The sequence below is a fragment of the Uranotaenia lowii genome, chromosome 1 (assembly GCF_029784155.1).
Source record: "Uranotaenia lowii strain MFRU-FL chromosome 1, ASM2978415v1, whole genome shotgun sequence".
Taxonomy (NCBI): Eukaryota; Metazoa; Arthropoda; class Insecta; order Diptera; family Culicidae; genus Uranotaenia; species Uranotaenia lowii.
The window spans coordinates 148213881-148231319 of NC_073691.1; the positions used below are offsets into that span (position 1 = coordinate 148213881).

The 17439-nt window shown below is 43.1% G+C and overlaps 1 protein-coding gene across 1 annotated transcript in view; it reads right to left on the minus strand.

Annotated features, from left to right (window-relative positions):
• The window catches only part of LOC129738016 (uncharacterized), a 344832-nt gene that overhangs the window by 11926 nt on the left and 315467 nt on the right, over positions 1 to 17439 (minus strand). Inside the window, exons 5-6 of the mRNA XM_055729191.1 lie at positions 255 to 3236; positions 6 to 196 (exon numbers count right to left, since the gene is read on the minus strand). Of these exons, the coding sequence (XP_055585166.1) occupies positions 6 to 196; positions 255 to 3236 (3173 nt within the window). The remainder of the gene's footprint in view (positions 1 to 5; positions 197 to 254; positions 3237 to 17439) is intronic.

Genomic DNA, 17439 nt, shown 5'->3' on the forward strand with positions numbered 1-17439 from the left:
TTTACCTAAAGTGAGCATTTAAAGTTGAGAAGAAACCGGTGATGTCCTTGTCCGATATGATAAGTGGAGTAGAGGTTGTACTGCCCAGACCGGTACGTGGTGGAGCGGAAAGATCCAACTCTCGCACGTTAATGAATCCCGTCAGATAAGGAAGCATATGAGGGCCTTTCATGGAAACATGGTCGGAAAAGATCATCTGGAAAATTTATTTGCTTAGACATGTAAAAGTCCAAATTTTCACTAAAGAAACTTACCTGAGCCCCAGCCAGTTTAAGATTGACGATCGATCGACACTCGTATGCTCGGTTTGGCATGGTGATATCACTCTTGAACATCGATATATTCAGGCGACAGTTGTTGAGGCTTAGTTCCCGGATAGAGGTGAGCGACAAAAATCCGCGCACGGAGGCTAACGTTCCGATGTTTTCTATCCTGAAGCTCCAACCATCTAAGCTTAGCAGTCTTAGTGTGATGCAACTACCCAAGGCACGAGCTGACATTCCGACGGCTGCATCCTCCAGGGCGATCCGAGGGGAGCCGAGACTTAACATCTGAAGACTGGGCGATTCGCTGGCCCCTAGAACGCTTGGGAGAATTTCACTCAATCGGGATGCTCCCTCCAGCTTGATCGAGTGCAATGTTGTCGAAACACGAACAGTTTCACCCAGACACATGGAATCTTCGAGCGATAGCTGAGCCTTGCTGAGGTCGAGACCGTGGAGACGAGAGAAAGAATCTCGGGCAGCAAGGAGCAGCTCGTGTAGAGTACCGGAATTATGAGGTCCACCATCACAGGCCGGTGTAGGATACCAGGTTCGTGATATGACCGAGTCGGTACTTCGTTTGTCTGGTGGTCCATCCATCGGTTGTCTGGGAAGAGTAGCCGAACGGCCCATGGTAGAGGTGGAGTGTAGGACTCCTCTTGGCAGTGACGAAAAGATTCCAGTTGAATATGTTCGCGGCGAAGGGGCTCCGGTTAGGGAGGATTGTTTTATGAGTCCCGAATTTCCGGAGCTGCTTCCTGATCCCGAGCCCATGCTGACTCCACTTGAGGAAGGAGGATCATCACGAGCTCCCCAGCTGGAAGCCAGTGCTAGATATGACACAGGTCGTGCGTTGAGTAGACTGGCCAAAGCACCGACGGCTCCTCTTTCGCACCGGAGATGGGGGAAGGACAGGCGGGTTACATGGGGACATTTTTCTAACATTGAGCAAATTTGAACTAGTTGTGATGTACAGAGACCTAAGTCGAGAATTAAATTATTAAGCTTCGGCTGGCGTGGTATCGATCGACACAGTCCCGTTACGACCGATTGCAGCTTCAATATTGGTGGATCTTCCTCTAAAAGTGTAAGAATAAGTTCGAAGCTTTCTAGTCGAGGTTTCATGATAGCTTTAGATATGCACGTTGCCAAGTAGTTGATATCGGAGTCTCGTACTTCGTTTTCTATTAGGGATGTTATCCGGAGCGTAGTGACACTTTCATTCTTCGACAACGCATCGAGGAATATATCCACCACATTACGTGATTCAAGCAGCATGTTTTTCTCAATTTGATATACTAACTCTAAATTTTTCAACGTACATGTAGGACTCTTGAGTGCGAGTCCCCAGCCTTGCATTTCTCCAGGGGTTGATTTAATCTGAACCCAAATGGGTTTTGCCTCCAGAGGCGGGACTGGCGGTGATTTTGATATTCCTAAAAGTTCGCATAGGGCAGTAAGGTTCGATTCGGTTTCTCCGCCCGCAAGAGCTAGTGAAAATATTGTTTGAGGACTCAACCAAAGTGGGGTAAGCTTCGACAGAAGCATATGAGCTCGGTTTCCTAGAAGCGACATGGCGAAGGTAAGCACCTTGAGCACTTCGGGTTCAACTTCGTCTCCAATAGCTAGACCGGCCACTTCCGCGGCGAGAAGTCCAGGCCGGTTGGCCAATGAAACCAGATAGTTGGCTGCTAAGAATTCAGCTATATCAGGGCAAATAGCAGTATAATGGAACTCAGATTTCCTTCGAGCAGATCGTCCAAATATTGGGGCTCGATCCAGGCATCCAATGATGTTACTGTCAGGTGCAGAGCAGTACATTTTCAGTTCATCGGAGCTAACAATGGGTCTTTTGGTTTTCAAACAGAACAATGCCAATCGACCTAGTTCTGTGATTTGGCTTTGTGACGAGTTCGCTGCTACACAGTTGAATACCGAGGCAATAACGTCGACCTCGTCTGCCGGTAGCGCTCCTCCACTTGTTCCATAAATGGCAGATATGGCCAAACAACCTAATGAAGTTCGGGCAACGTTTCTAAGATGTCTACATGCTTGTACGCCGTCAATCAGTCTAGTTGGGGCCCCCCATTGGCCACCTCCTAACAATGAAACCGAACGTCCCCAGCTGATGCCCTCGTATGTGATATGCCGTTGCATGAGCGGAAGCAGATCTACACATGACGAAGTAACGCCGATCAACACCACTCGGGCTTCAGGGAACAATCGACCCTCTAGTAAATCAGTCACATCCTTCAGTACGGTTTTGTTCTTTCGCGACTTATTTACTATATCATACCCATCCAGCACTATCAGTAATTTACTTTTTAACGACTCCAACGAGTTCCATGCACTACTGAAACCCCCGAACCCAGAAGCAAACGGGTTCTGTGGGCCTCGAGGTAATAATTCCTTGGCTATGTAATTTGCTATCGAACCCTTGAGTTCGCTCAACGGTACAAAAAGTGATAACACTACGGGTTGACCTCGTGGAGGCCATGAAGGTTCCCGGCTCCAGGCATGCAGTATCCGAAGGGCGAGGGAAGATCGGGTAACCCACGGAGGACACTCGATCAGTACCCTTCGCGGTGCTTCGATGAACGGTCCATCTTTGGTTTGCACGGCCGCCAGAATCTGGTCCACCGTAATGCATTCGTTTAAACCGTGCGAATGTATGTGCAGTCTTAGTTCCGGTTCCAGTCTGGCCGGGCAGAGCACTCCGGGTGCCACCGGTTGAACCCACGTTGGCAGGGCCGGCTCCTTGAGGGCTAGCTCGGTGTAGAGAGCTCTCATGCAGCGGGCCAACCTCGCCAGTGGATCCCGGCGGTTGTCCAGGAGGCATGCTGGGGGTCCCGGGGGCGAAGGGCATTCGAGCGAGACGTACGAACCGGATAGCTCGTAATCGGTCCGGTAGGACGTAGGCGTCGTTACCTGCTGACCTTGTTGCGGCTGTTGTATCGATTTAGTTGGGTAGCACTGAAATGGGAGAGAGAGAAAGACTGTATGTTAACTATATTTTATCATCAGGATCTTTTTAAGGATATACCGAATTAACTGGAATAAAATATAAGAAGTGAGGAACGGCTTCATATGAAAATGTAATAATATTGTGGAAATAATTCTTCTGTATCCAATTTTCATTTTTATTCAAGCAATGTATTTATGTACAGTATAATAGTCATTCTATAAATAAAGCATTTAGAAAAGGGGCACTTTTTTTTTGCTGATGATAGCTCATTCCCTATCGGACACACAAGATTTTATCTATTTATTTATTTATTATAATTAGGTTCATCGAACATAAATGTTTAAATGAATATGTTTAGTTACAATCAAATTAGTAAAACAATTTGGACTGACGAATTCGACGAATAAATCGGCTGGATGATTCTTCGAACTGATGTAGGTGCTCATCATCCTGAAACATACGCATCATTGCACTGAGTGCTTCATTGTAGCCATACGATGTTCGGTGGATTTGATGTGACAGCAACGAATTAGATCGCAGAGTTCTCGACGGGGCACTGAGGTTTATCATCCTTAGAAGATTTGGCGATTGAACTTCTCCATTCATAATCTTAACAGCGAAAGAAGCCAGTTGAGTCTTTCGGCGAATTTCGAGGGTTTCGAAACCCAAAAGCTGACACCGATCCGAATATACTGGAAGATTTTCGGGATGACGCCAAGGCAGGTGTCGCAAAGCGAATCTGACAAACCGCTTCTGTACACGTTCAATGCTCAAAATCCAACTCAGTTGATACGGTTATAGATCTGACGAGGGCGTAGTTCAGTGATCTTTGATTTCAGTGATTCTTTGAATTCACGTGACACTTTGGTGATGAAGGCGACCTGACGATTCGCTTTGTTGATAACTGAATAGCGTTGACTGTTAAAAGTGAGCTGTGCATCGAGGATCACGCCAAGATCATCCACTTTAAGGGGGGGAGGGGGGGGGGGGGTCTTACGGGTAAAAAAACACCATTTTCACGATTTTCTCCTAGAGCTATCCTTCAAACAAATGTATTCAATTTTTTTGCATTATACAAAGCATTGTTAAAAAAACATTTAGTAATTTTTTCGTAGAAAAATATTGAAAAATGAACCGGTGACGGAGCACTTTCGAGGATGCCTTTTAGAAAACAGGATTTGCGGTGGACACTGTATCTCAGCACAGAATCATCTGAAGTCAAAAAATCAGAGCAAAATATTTTTAATACATGTTTTTCTAGACCCCAACGTTTTTATTTAACTTAAAAAAAAATTTATGAAATTTTTGTGGCTGTTTGAAGTAAAAACTACGATTTTTCACGAAAAAATCCGCCATTTTTCATCTGTAAAATCTCCCCAAAGTAAAAAAAAAAAAAGAAAAACGTTGGGGTCTGGTATTTTATATGTAGAAAATATGTTCCAAATTTGAAAAGACTCGGATAAGTAGTTTTCAAATGACGATGTCCACGGACTTCAACAAAGGTGCTTTCGAGAAAAACGCGTTTGAAGTTTCTGCTCTTGCTTTCTTGCAGTATTACATAGGAGGAGATAAAGGCCTATAATTTCTACAGTTTTGCTTCAATTGACTTGAAAATTTGACACAACATTCTTGGAATGTTTTACAATAGGAAAATAAAAAAATAAAAAAATCTTTTTTTTGAAAGTGTTAGACCCTATGTTTTATTCCGATGAAAAGTTATCATAGAGCATTTTGATACACTGACTGTTAGTTTGTTCTATCTACACAATTCACCAAAGTGATTTAGCAGAGTATGGAGGCGAATGCAATCAGCAGTACATTACACTGGCAGAAATAATTTAAGGTCATCAGCGTAACCAATTTTCGTTCCGTCTTCTAGGCTTGTAATCAGATCGTTAAAAAATAGCGCAAATAATAATGGCCCCAAATTACTCCCTTGGGGGACGCCAGATCGATTGGTAAAAGGATATGAAATGCTAGTGCCGTACTTGATCCTTATGCAGCGCTCGTTGTGAAAGGATTTCCGCCAAGCAATCTGATTGAGGCAAAACGACGTGTATTCTATGAGGTTAGTACTCACCGATCTACCAGGCATGAAACCAAGCTGTTCAGGGGCGATGTATTGCGATAAAGCGCGTAAAAGGGCTAGGCCAACAATTATTTCAAAGAGAATAGACCCTGCAGACAAACTGGTAATACCACAATATTGCTTAACTTCTCGACGATCGCCATTTTTGAACACCGGAAACATAAACGAATTTTTCCATTTGTCTGTAAATTTTCGTTGCTGAAATGATCTGTTATAGATCCAGAAGCAAGGAAAGAGCTTCGATTCAGCGACGATAGATAACAGCTGGAATCCCATCAGGTTCAGGAGCAAATGAGCTTTTTGGCATTTTCGCAGCGTTTCAAAAGTGTTCAATTCAAACGCATCGACAGGTACATGATTGATGGCTTCACTGCATTCTCTTTCGGATGAAACGTTGTTCAGAAAAACTGACTTGAAATGCTCTGCAAACAAGTTGCAACATGCATCTGAAGAGTTAGCAACGGCGTCATTGTAAATTACCGAGGTTTGTAGGGAGCTCGATTTTCGTTTTGAGTTCACAAACGCCTAAAAACTTCGGGGGTGCGTAAACTAGATTGCAAACGCAAGACGTGGCGCTTATAAAGTGCTGCATTTAGTTTGCGGTAGGCGGTGCTTGCTGCTCTAAACTGTAGTTGAAAGTCCTCAGTTCTTTCTTCACGAAGTCTGCGTAAGCATGCAGTTTTCTCGCGCCGTAGTTGCCGTAAAGTAGGCGTGCTCCAAGCAGGTGACACAGGTGGTTTAAACAAAGGAATGTGAGAATTCAACCAGGTGCAGATCAAATCACAGAACAACTCTGTCATGGCATCAACCGATGAGGTACCGAAGAGATCGTCCCAGTCAATGCTATTCAAATATTGTGCGAGTTGTGAAAAGTCCATTTTCCTGAAGTTAAGAGCTCTACTCCTACTCTCCGTAGAGTGTGATGTGGCTTCGTTCGTAAACGCAACAGTGGGTAAGTGGAAGACAATTGGAGGGTGGTGAGAATTTATCGGTACCAACATGTCTGGAGCATTTCTTATTTTGACTAGTTCTTCACTCGAGCCAAAAACCAGATCGAGAACCCGACCAAGGTGATTTCTGATTGCATTCAATTGAATAAGATTCAGCGAGTCCATTCCGTCAATCAAGCAACCAGACGAGGTGATTATAGTCGCCAAATTCTAGTACGGATTCATCAGTAGCGGCGCGAGCACAAAGTTCACGCACAGTTGATACATAGGACTCGAAAACGTAAGTGCAATTACTTTATCGGGTGGCACGTATATGGCACATAACATCATTTTTTTCCCATTTATACGGACAGCAACACAAACTTGTTCAAGACTATTTCCGTGTCCAGTTGTGACAAACCTGCTCATGTGACATTGCTTAACGGCTATCAAAACTCCACCGAAACTCTTTTTGGCCTATTGAGCAGACTGCGATCACAACGATGAACAGAATAATTGTTGCCAAAGAGTTGGGTTGAGTTGAACGAATCATTCAAACCTGTCTCGGTCAAAATGATTACGTCGTAACTGCAGTCGTTAGTAGCCAAATAAAATTCTTCAGTTTTGGTACGCAAGCCTCGAACGTTCTGATAGTAGCACCAAGCTGCGTCATTTGATCGAGCAGCCGAAACGCTATCTGACACACACGCTGGGGGGCTAGAAGGCAGATTTGTGTGACTGGGTAAATTGTTCAGATCTGACGAATACTTGCCATTGCATGGCAATTGGAAGCTTCTCCCTGAACCACCTGACTGATACACGGGACGACTTAAGGTTGGGACGAACGGTCGTTGGTGGCCAGAGAAAAGAACTTCCGAATTACATTGAGTGGTGCGTCCCGACGTCCAGTTGGAATTCACAGGAGAACTGTCGATTTCACGGTCATTGATGGCAGCAGGCTGTAGCATCAGGTTGGTGTCCGCGTTGATTTGGGCATCAAAATAGAATCGATTCGATGCACACGAAACGGGTCTGGAAGGCAGAGGTGTGTGACTCGGAGAAAAGCGAGAAAGAGGGGAATACTTGCCATGGCATGGCAATTGGAAGTCTCCCCGGCAACTACAGTTGAGGATCATGTTACATTTAATATTTTCGTTATTTATTCCGATACGATATTTGAGCGAATTTGCAAACATTTAAATTTAACCCATTCCCCATCAACAAATTAGTAGCGTGCATAAGAATTTAGCGCGAATCACCCCTCGCAAAATAAACAAATAAGAAAAACGAGTCGCGAAAAGCTACCAGGAATGCTCAACGTGAAATTATTTAAGTTTGGCAAGTTGGCATTATTGTCCTGTCAAGAAGCACTTCCGGAAAAAGAAGATAGAAGTGTGCAGTGCGAAAGGGGCATCGCCCCGGAAAAAAAAAGTCCGCGCGATAAGAAAAGGTAAGCTACAGAATTAGCAACTGGCAGCCAGCTAAAAATCGTCACCTTTAATCTAGATTTCGCTGATTTCGCTCCACCACAAAGCGTAACGATACCGGGCCACCAGCACCTGAAACGTGCGCAGGAAGATTGTGACAGCGGGAAAGAGGATTGCTCATCCGCATGCGATTTCCTCCATCACAAACAGAAGAGGAGAATATCTAAGGTAAGCGGACAAAATCAACGCCTTCAAAGCACCAACTAATTGCTTCTCATCCACCGCGCTACAGGGCCATAAGCACCCAAAACAGGCGTGAGAGCTAGAAGGAACTCCGCAGATCCGCATGCAATCTTCTCTGTCATACAACGAGGCGGAAAAAAAAATCTATAGGTAAGCGGAATTTAAAAAGAACCGCATAGAAGCAACAACATTAATTTTTCGCAACACAACAGGGCCGAAAAATCGGGGCTTCTAGCATTCGAAGTCTGCACGCCAAGAGCAGAGAAATCCGGAGCTACTGTGGTGAAAGTCGATCTTCGATATCGATTTCTGAAATCGCGAAGGACTCAAGAATAGCGAAGGTAAGCAGAAAAAGAAAACTGCCAATTAAGGAGTAGATGCTAATCAAATCCCAATCCTCAGATATCGCCTCACTATCCACCACCAAAGAAAGGATTGAGACAGAAAAGCGATAGAGGAAGTTTGGTAGAAGAGCTAACCAAATCAAAAGGGTCGTCAGCGTAAGTAAAACCCCCTTTTTGATCACATTCTCTGGCCTAACCGGAATTCTCATTCCACCAGGACCCTTTTTTCTTCTACTGGTGAATTCTCCAAACTTGTTCGGAGCGCCATCTGGTGGTGGGTCGAACTGCCTTTCGTTTGGAGGAACCGAAAATTTTTGTATCTATTCCGAAACGCTTCAAAGAACACCTTTCAAGGAAAATTTTGGTGTTTCTGCTTTGCTACGTTGCTGTTTTGGAACGCCCCGCACTTAAGCGGAACTGCATGGAACGTACTCAAGGCACTGGTGGAATATTTTTCCAAGCGAAGCAGAAGGTGGAAGTGCCACTTCATCTCGGAAAGGCGCGATCAAGCAGCTGTGCAGATTGGCATACTTCAGTGTCGACTGGAATCGGTCGCGTCACCCGTAAGGAAGCGCTCTCTCGGAGAACCGATCCAATATTCTTTTCTTCGTCTGGCAAAAGGCGATCTTCTCGAGTTTTCATGCCCATCGTGCAAGCGTGCGCTCCATTCCTTTTTCACGGAGCTGTAATAACAGAAGCAGAAAGATCTCTGGGTATTGTTTGTGGCTGGCCATTCCGATTCAGCACACCATCGGCGCTGAGGAACGCTTACCGGCCGAGTATCGTCGCAGTACAACTACAAGCAATTTTGGAATCCGGTGCACATTGTCGGAGTTGTCCGCTACCAGGTTGTCGGAGTTGCGTAAGACATACGGTGGCGCAAATTGGCAACCAGCGGAAACTACAGAATAGTTCAGCAAGAAGGATAGGATTGCACCTACAGGACGTGGTGCTCACTCCTCATCGGTCTGCAGCAGAAAAGGAAAGCAAGTGTGTGTTAGTCCGAGTGTTCTACTGGCTAGTGTGGTGGCATCCGTTGAATTTCAGCATACGCAGGGCGAGCGGCGTAGCCATCGCGGTGCGTTTCGGATACACCCAGGGAGGTGTGCACTCATCCATCTTCGGGCCAACATTCCCAATGCAGAGTCCAGTGAGGTCGGAAACGGAGTGCAAGCCGTTCAAGCAAGGAAACGAGAACATGAGTGAACCATGCTACTGCAACACAACACACGTTCAGGCCAACAGGATGAGTAAATTGAAATAGCACGTAAGTCGCACTATATCATTGTTAATGGGGGGAAAATAATAAAATGGGTTACCCAAAATTATGCAACGATTGTTAATGTTGCTTCACCATAAGTTTGCGAAATTTTATTAGCCTTACTTGGTGGCATCGACCCCAGTAAGATAACGTCACAATCATCAGAAAAGTCAACACTCATGCCAAAATTTTTAATTTTTGATAAGCGAAAAACTAAGTGTATCGCTGAAATGTCCCGCAAATTTTTCTCCGATAAGCTGAACGTGTTGCCTTTAATTTTATTCATGAACTATCATAAGATTACCTTTATTTCATTTATAGAAAGAATTTCGACTAAACGAATGGTGTTTTAGATACACGCAATCGTAACTGTCCCATTACCTAATGAACTAAATTACAGTGAAAACGCCCTCTCCAATAAAGTTTAAAATAAAAACCTTACACAATCATAAGGAATGATAAATACTCCAATCATGACATGTCGATATTTCTACGTAATTAGCATAAGAACAGTAGCGTCCGTTACCAGGGAGCTCAAATGTTTTTTTTGGTGTGGGAGAATGTGGTGGGCCGCTACAAAAAAGAAAAAAAAAGATATGAACATCACTGGGCTTGGGCATGCTAATACCGTATTTGTTTTCTCCCCTCGATCAGTGTTCCACCGTACCCGACAAAAACAAACACAAATCGTCGCCAGTGTATTGCTACCTCACTCACTCACACGCTCTCTCGCAACACTGGCAAAATTATCGGTGGGCCACCGTCCGTAAGCAGAACTCCGACAGGTTAAAACCAGTGCAACACCGTCCGAATAAACAAAAAGTTTGACAGCACCTAGTCGTGCACCAGTGCAACGCTAGTGCAACACTCGGCATAAACAAATACGGTATAAAAAGAATAAAGCTTGCTCTTTACTCTTACACAGATTTCCATTAGAATGACAGCTTATCGTGAAATTGGAGTGAAGGCTATTGCTTTCCCTGTTCAACACATGAACAATTTTATACCAGGATTGCGAGCGCGCCCATCGCCTATTGGCGATGGAACGCTTTGTGATCGCTGGCATTGTCCTACCAGCGCGAGCGCAGCCGCGTTGCGCATGACTGAAAAACAAAAAATAAAAACGTTTTCACGACTCTTCCTATTTCATCACAAGACAAAGGAGGATAGAAAAATCACCGACCAAGCGCCAAGCAGCCAGCACGAGGATAAATTGTCAATGCAGTTGAAATCCAAAGTTTTTGCGCTGATTGTCGGCAACCTCGCCAACCAGTAATGATGAAAAACTCGGCAATCGGGAGCATTTGTTCTGACCAAGGATTAAAAAACTCATTTATACGAGCGACCACACTAGCCTCGCTGCTATTTTTATGCGGTCCGACTGGCGAGACGAATTGAAATAGTTATCTGAGTTCGATACTCACTATCCATCGGCATTTATTTCCTTGTTTCTGGTATAAATTACCCAATAAGATGAAAATCCCAAAAAAATCTTGATTTTCTTGAATGTTTTACGTAGTGGAGTGGTCATGCAACATTTTGCTTTAGAGTTCGAGTCTGTAGACATGTTATATCGCAATTCCAAACAACACTTGTCGGGATATGAGATTTTGCGATACCTAGTTTTTTCACGGTGTTCGCAATAAACACTGTATCCAAAAAAATCCATTTTATTGAAAACACTTAGGAACATTTGAAGTTGGAGAAGCTTAGCTCTGAGGCTTATAAGGTAAAACTTTTGACCTAAGCCATGAGACATGAGAGTTGGGCCATGAGACGTGAGACATGAGACATGAGAATTGAGACATGAAATCTTAGACCTGAGACATGAGATATGACACAAGAGACATGAAACAAGGGACGGAGACACGAAACGTGAGGCATGAGGCATATGTATAACTTCTCACTCTAACGTCGTATGACTCACTTCTCTCTTCATGTCTCATTATTCACTTCTCACATCTCACGTTTTTATTTCTCACTTATCTCATCTAACTTTGCACAGACCACTTCAAACATCTCTCGTCTCATTTCCTACGTATCGCACTTTTCACCTCCCACGTTTCACTTTTCCTTTCTTTGTTTGAAGTCTCATGTCTCAGTTTGCTCAGGTCTCAAGTCTTAGGACTCAGGACTCAGGTCTAAGTTCTTATGTATCAGGTCTCAGATCTGAGATCTTTGGTCTTAGGTTTCAGGTCTCCGGTGTCATTTCCGAGGTCTCTGATCTCTGGTCGCAGGTTTAATGTTTTAGGTCTCAGTTTTCGTGTTTCAGGGTTCATGTCTAATTGCCGCAGAGATGATTATAACTATTTTCAAAATTTTAAACGAATACCGGAATAAGCACATTCCTTATTACACGATTTTCCGCAATCAGCCCAGCTTTTTACTTATACAGCTTTCGGTAACTAACATGGATTTTTTCACGGTTTGCGGAAATTAACACTGTTTTTTAAGCAGTATGATTCCAATATAAAAAACAACTTAAACCATACTTTATTTATTCACAATTTTTTTTTATTAAGGCATTTTACTTATAAAGTTTTTATGTGCCGGGAGTATTTTTCCTAACTTTGGGTTAGTAAGAGGGGGGCCGTAATCGTCGCGGCTACTCAACTGTTAATTCAAATCTTATTATAGGAGAGGAAATGGGATTAACTGGGGTCACTTCTAAGAACAGTTTCTGCTAGGGTCCGGTGTTGGCTTCCTGTAGCTGTGGTTTTGATAGCTACCTCAGGGTTTTCGACTTCCTGGCCAGCTTTCTTTCTGGTGTTGTAGGACCCGTCGGATGAAAACCATACTTTATGGAAGCATTTATTTTTTTAGTCTTTAATGAAACACCAACATTTTCTTTCCAAACCTTTTAGAGTTCAATTGTGGCTAGGATAATTCACATGGAATTATTCCAACAGCAAAACTTTATCTTGTACCAAGGTGACTACAAATTTCAAAATTCACAACACTGCTTCCAAAGGACACATGTTTGGAACCCGTACCTCCTGCCCAGGACAACTATTAAGCTGCAACAAGCTAGGGAAAGTTCTCCGTAGCGCTCAGTAAAAGCCACTACAAGTCCTCCTCGCTAGGATGTAGCCGAGAGTAGCGGCATAATTGCGGCTCCCATTTAATGTTTAAAATATTCACACGAAATAAATTGGTACCCGTAACTTGAACCATCAATCATGAATGATTTATAAAAGCCATCTCGTTTGTTGCAATTTCCGTGATGTATTATTAATCTACCACATGGCGGTGGGCCGACACATTTTTCATAACACAAGAATTTCGTCCGGAACAGCCTCCAGCCATGATGAGGTTCGTCCGGCTCCTCCATCATTGCCAAGCCTGATATTAACGGCAGAGAAGCCGGGACTCGGCTGCAGATAAGAGCAAATCTTCTCAGTTTCCACTCCATCAAAATGTCGCTCGTTCGAGTTAAATATAATTTAATACGCTTCTTCATTTGATGAAAAGGCGGGCGAACGGAACAGAAAAAGAGTTGCCTGACCGGGTGTCACGAATCAAAGGCCAAACTTCTAGTTCCGAAAATGCTGGTAACACTTGGATGAAGAAGAAGGAATATCCTGAAGACGGAACAGGAACCAGAAACTGGCGCGAGACGCGAAGTTAAGAGACTAGAGATGTAAAAAATCATCAACTTCCTCTCGCGGCACGCAAATCAGCACCAACTTCCCGGTGCCAGTTCACACTTTGCTTCACCACATCTAGACGGAAACCGGGAAAGAGAACAAGTTCCGGATCCGGCTCGACTGTGAAGCTGGATGGAAACACAAATTAACGAAACTTTCAAGCTACCCATCTTTTCTGGTGGAATGAAAAGCGTTTTCTTAGAGAGCGGGTCAACAGCCTTTTTCCTCGCGATTTTCCTCCATTGGTGGTAAATAGCTCGAAGCAAAGTTTACGAAGCTTCGTGTATTAATTAAACGACTAAACCGAAAACTGTGAAGAGTAGGTACTGAGCCTCTGGAAAACTACAGCTGGAGGTTTTTTTTGGGCGATAATTGTTATCACAGTCTTTGCACTTCTTTGTCGAGAGTAAATTTGGCTGAAATAGCTTTGAAAGAGCTCAGTGATGATTGAAGAAACGCCACGATAGAAATTTACTTTAGCAGCGATTTTTCATTAGTTTTTATTAGTTTACAACTAGTTTTATTAGACATTCTACTTTTAAATGAGCTGGGTGTATCTATGAACTTAACATTCAATTATATAGGTTGGTATGGAAGGGGCCTGTTATAGTCGCGCCGACTCAACGGCTAGAAAAAAATTACAAAGGGAGGGAAAGAGAATAACAAAAATGACAAATTCGAAAAAAATCTAAGTTTGCTGAAATGTCTCGTATTGAGACTCCAGGTAATCTACCTCGGGCCCTAAAGGGTAATACAGTCAAAATTTGGTCAATATCAACTTGACGTATTTCTTTCAATTTTGCATTTAAAAACCTGAACACCCCTCATTTTTAAGGTGTGTGTATGCGTATAGAATGTTGCTCCTATTTTGATTTTGGAATTCACTCTTCTAAAATGCCGTCCAAGGAAGAAAACAGCGTATCAAAATTTTGCTCGCGCATCGCGAAAATCCGAGCAACTCGCAGCTGAGACGACGAAGAGAGTTGCCGGTAGTTTCAAGCGAAACCCTGACCTCTCTCTCCGAGATGCCGCAAATAAGCTGGGTGTATCGTCTACAACCGTGCATCGAGCCATAAAACGAGCCGGACTATCGACTTACAAGAAGGTAGTGACTCCAAATCCCGATGATAGACAAAATACGACGACCAAAGCGCGATTCCGGAGGCTGTACACGACGATGCTGACGAAGCTTGACTGCGTGGTAATGGACGACGAAACATACGTCAAAGCCGACTACAAGCAGCTTCCGGGACAAGAGTTTTATACGGCAAAAGGAATGGGAAAGGTAGCAGATATTATCAAGCTCATGAAACTGTCAAAGTTCGCGCAGAAATATCTGGTTTGGCAAGCCATCTGTACCTGTGGCTTGAAAAGCAGCATTTTCATAGCTTCCGGGATTGTTAAACAAGAAATTTACTTGAGAGAGTGTTTGAATAAACATCTGCTGCCTTTCCTGAAGAAACACGGTTGTTCCGTACTGTTTTGGCTGGATTTGGCATCTTGCCATTACGGTAAATAGGCCATGGAGTGGTACGCCGCCAACAACGTGCAGGTGGTTTCCAAGGACAAGAACCCTCCCCACACGCCAGAGCTCCGCCCAATTGAGAAATACTGGGCTATTGTCAAGCGGAACCTAAAGAAGACCAAAAAAAAAAAAACTGCTAAGGACGAGCAGCAGTTCAAGGAGGAGTAAGCCATGACTTTTGGGCATCGCACGCGTTTTTGTTTTCGTCCTTAATTTTTTTAAATCAATTACAATAAAACTAGAAATTTTACAATTAAATAGTGGAAAATGATAGATTAAGTGACTAGTGGTTGTTCCCGGAGTTGTTCGCACTTTGTTCCGGCATGCTGAATCCTGGTTGGGAGAGTTCGGAAGGAATTTTAAAGTCAGTTGCTCCGGACTAGAGGAAAAGTTTTCTAGTAGAAAACTTCCGAGACTTATGTGGTGAGATCAAACCTTTTCCATTATATTAAACGTTATTTTCCTAATACAATTGTCATTAGATTAGTGTAGCTATTTTCTGACTATGCTGTAGGTATTTAAGTAATCCATATGAAGCGTTTAGTAGGGAACTCCACGCTTTTTCCCTCCTCTTGCTCCAGATTTTTTTGCGGTAATTACCACATGGTTGGCCTGGCCGTAGTTATCTCTGCAATGCATGTTTTATGTAACAGAGATAACGTTGAAAAGAAAAATGAAGGACGCAAGTCTTTTCATTTTCCAGGATGCTTACACGTTTTAGCTATGTTGGTAAAAGAAGAAGAAGAAGAAGAAGAAGAAGGACGAGCAGCAGTTCAAGGCAAACTCTGAACAAAATCTGATGGCAGGGGTTAAGCGTAAGGCCCGGCAATTCGGATTTGGAAAAGCGGAAGCCTTACTGAATATTTTTCCTGAATTTTATACTCATTAAACTTGAAAAAGAAATTTAATTTGATTTCTTAAATAAACGATTTCACCGATTTACACGCGTTTTCCCTTGACCAAATTTTGACCGTATCACCCTTTATAGGATATCCACAAGCCAAATCCTAAATTGATCATACCTTACCACTAACACGTTCAGATATTGTCGCTGAACCTCCAATTCGGAGTTTTTGTCAATCGCCGGCGACCTTTCATGTTGACCAGACATCTATCAATCTTCTTTCTAGTAGCGGAGATAGTAAATGTCAACGATGACATTCTAACCGCTGGGTAGAATTTAATGGAAATTTGGGTGGATTTAGTTCATAGTGCATTGTTTACATCCTGCAAGTTTTAAAGTCCTGTGTTCAAAACTCGCGAAAATGGAGTCGAAATAACAGCTTGTGCGTGATAAAATCTTGCGCATTCATCACGAGAACAAGGATATCTCGCATCGTTCCAGCGCTAAAACGTTGGGAATCGCGAATTCCACGGTGTCGCGAGTAATTAACTTGCTTCAGGAACAATTGACAACCGATCGGAAGCCCAGAAGTGAAGGAAAAAGTATTCCGTATAATACCAAAAATCACAACCGCGAAATTGGGGCCCTCAACCGAAACCCGAACGCCTCCGTTCGAGATGTGGTTAAGAAGCTGCACCTAAGCCGAAGTTTTGTCCAGAAGGCCAAAACTAAGGCTGGGCTTCGAACATTCAAGGTACAAAAGGCGCGAAGGAGAACAAGTCCGCCAAAACTCGTGCCAGGAACATGTACCTCAACATGCTGACGAAAGGTGAATGCTGCATCATGGACGACGAAACATATGTGAAGGCCGACTTCAAACAGATCCCCGACATCCTGTTTTTCACGGCCAATGATAAGTTCAGCGTTCCGGAGCATGTCCGCACTCAGAAGATGTCGAAATTTGCGAAAAAAAAATCATGTTTGTCAAGCCATGGGCAAGAGTTTAGTTTATGAGGTCGTTACATGATTATAATCAGCGTAAATTTTAACAAAGGACTATTTCTGGATGATTTTTGTACGAGAATGTTCAAATTTTGTATATATTTAAGTATCCTTGATGGCCTAGAATTGACGACTATTTCCCAGAATTTTGTGACTTATGGTTTTTTTTCCTTCCTGAACGTAGTCCATTTATACTTTGAGCTAGTTTTTCAAACATGTGTACATTAGGGTGCCCCAAATGACCCGACTTTTGGAAAAGTTATGCGCTGCAGGCTAAAATTGATCCTTGCCCTAGTACAAGATCTCATTCCAAATTTGGGCCAGATCGGATCACGGGAAGGGTTCGCTCAACGAGCCTGAAGCTTGTATGGGATTTGGAGACATTTTGTTCGGGAGAAACATGAAAAACCACTTTTTCATCAATAACTTTGGTTTCCTTCTGCGATTTATTTCAAAAACGGGTTTCCTTAAAGCGTAAATTATGAAAAATATTTCATCCGAAGACTGCATTTCGATAAGAGTTAAGATAAAAAGGTTATTAGGCTTAAAAAATGGGCTAACTTTTTTAACGGTGGTATTCAGCACTGTTAATAAGGCGTCAATATGTTCGACCGCCTCGACTCATTAACAGTGATGAATACCATCCTTAAAAAAGTTAACCTATTTTTGAAGCCCAATAACTTTCTTATCTTAACTCTAATTGAAATGCAGTCTCCGGATGAAATATTTTTCATAATTTACGCTTTAAGAAAACCTATTTTTGAAAGAAACAAAAGTGGGAACAAAAGTTATTAATGAAAAACTGGTTTTTCATGTTTCTCTCGAACACAATGTCTCAAAATCCCATACAAACTTCAGGCTCGTTGGGCGACCCCTTCCCGTGATCCGATCTGGCCCAAA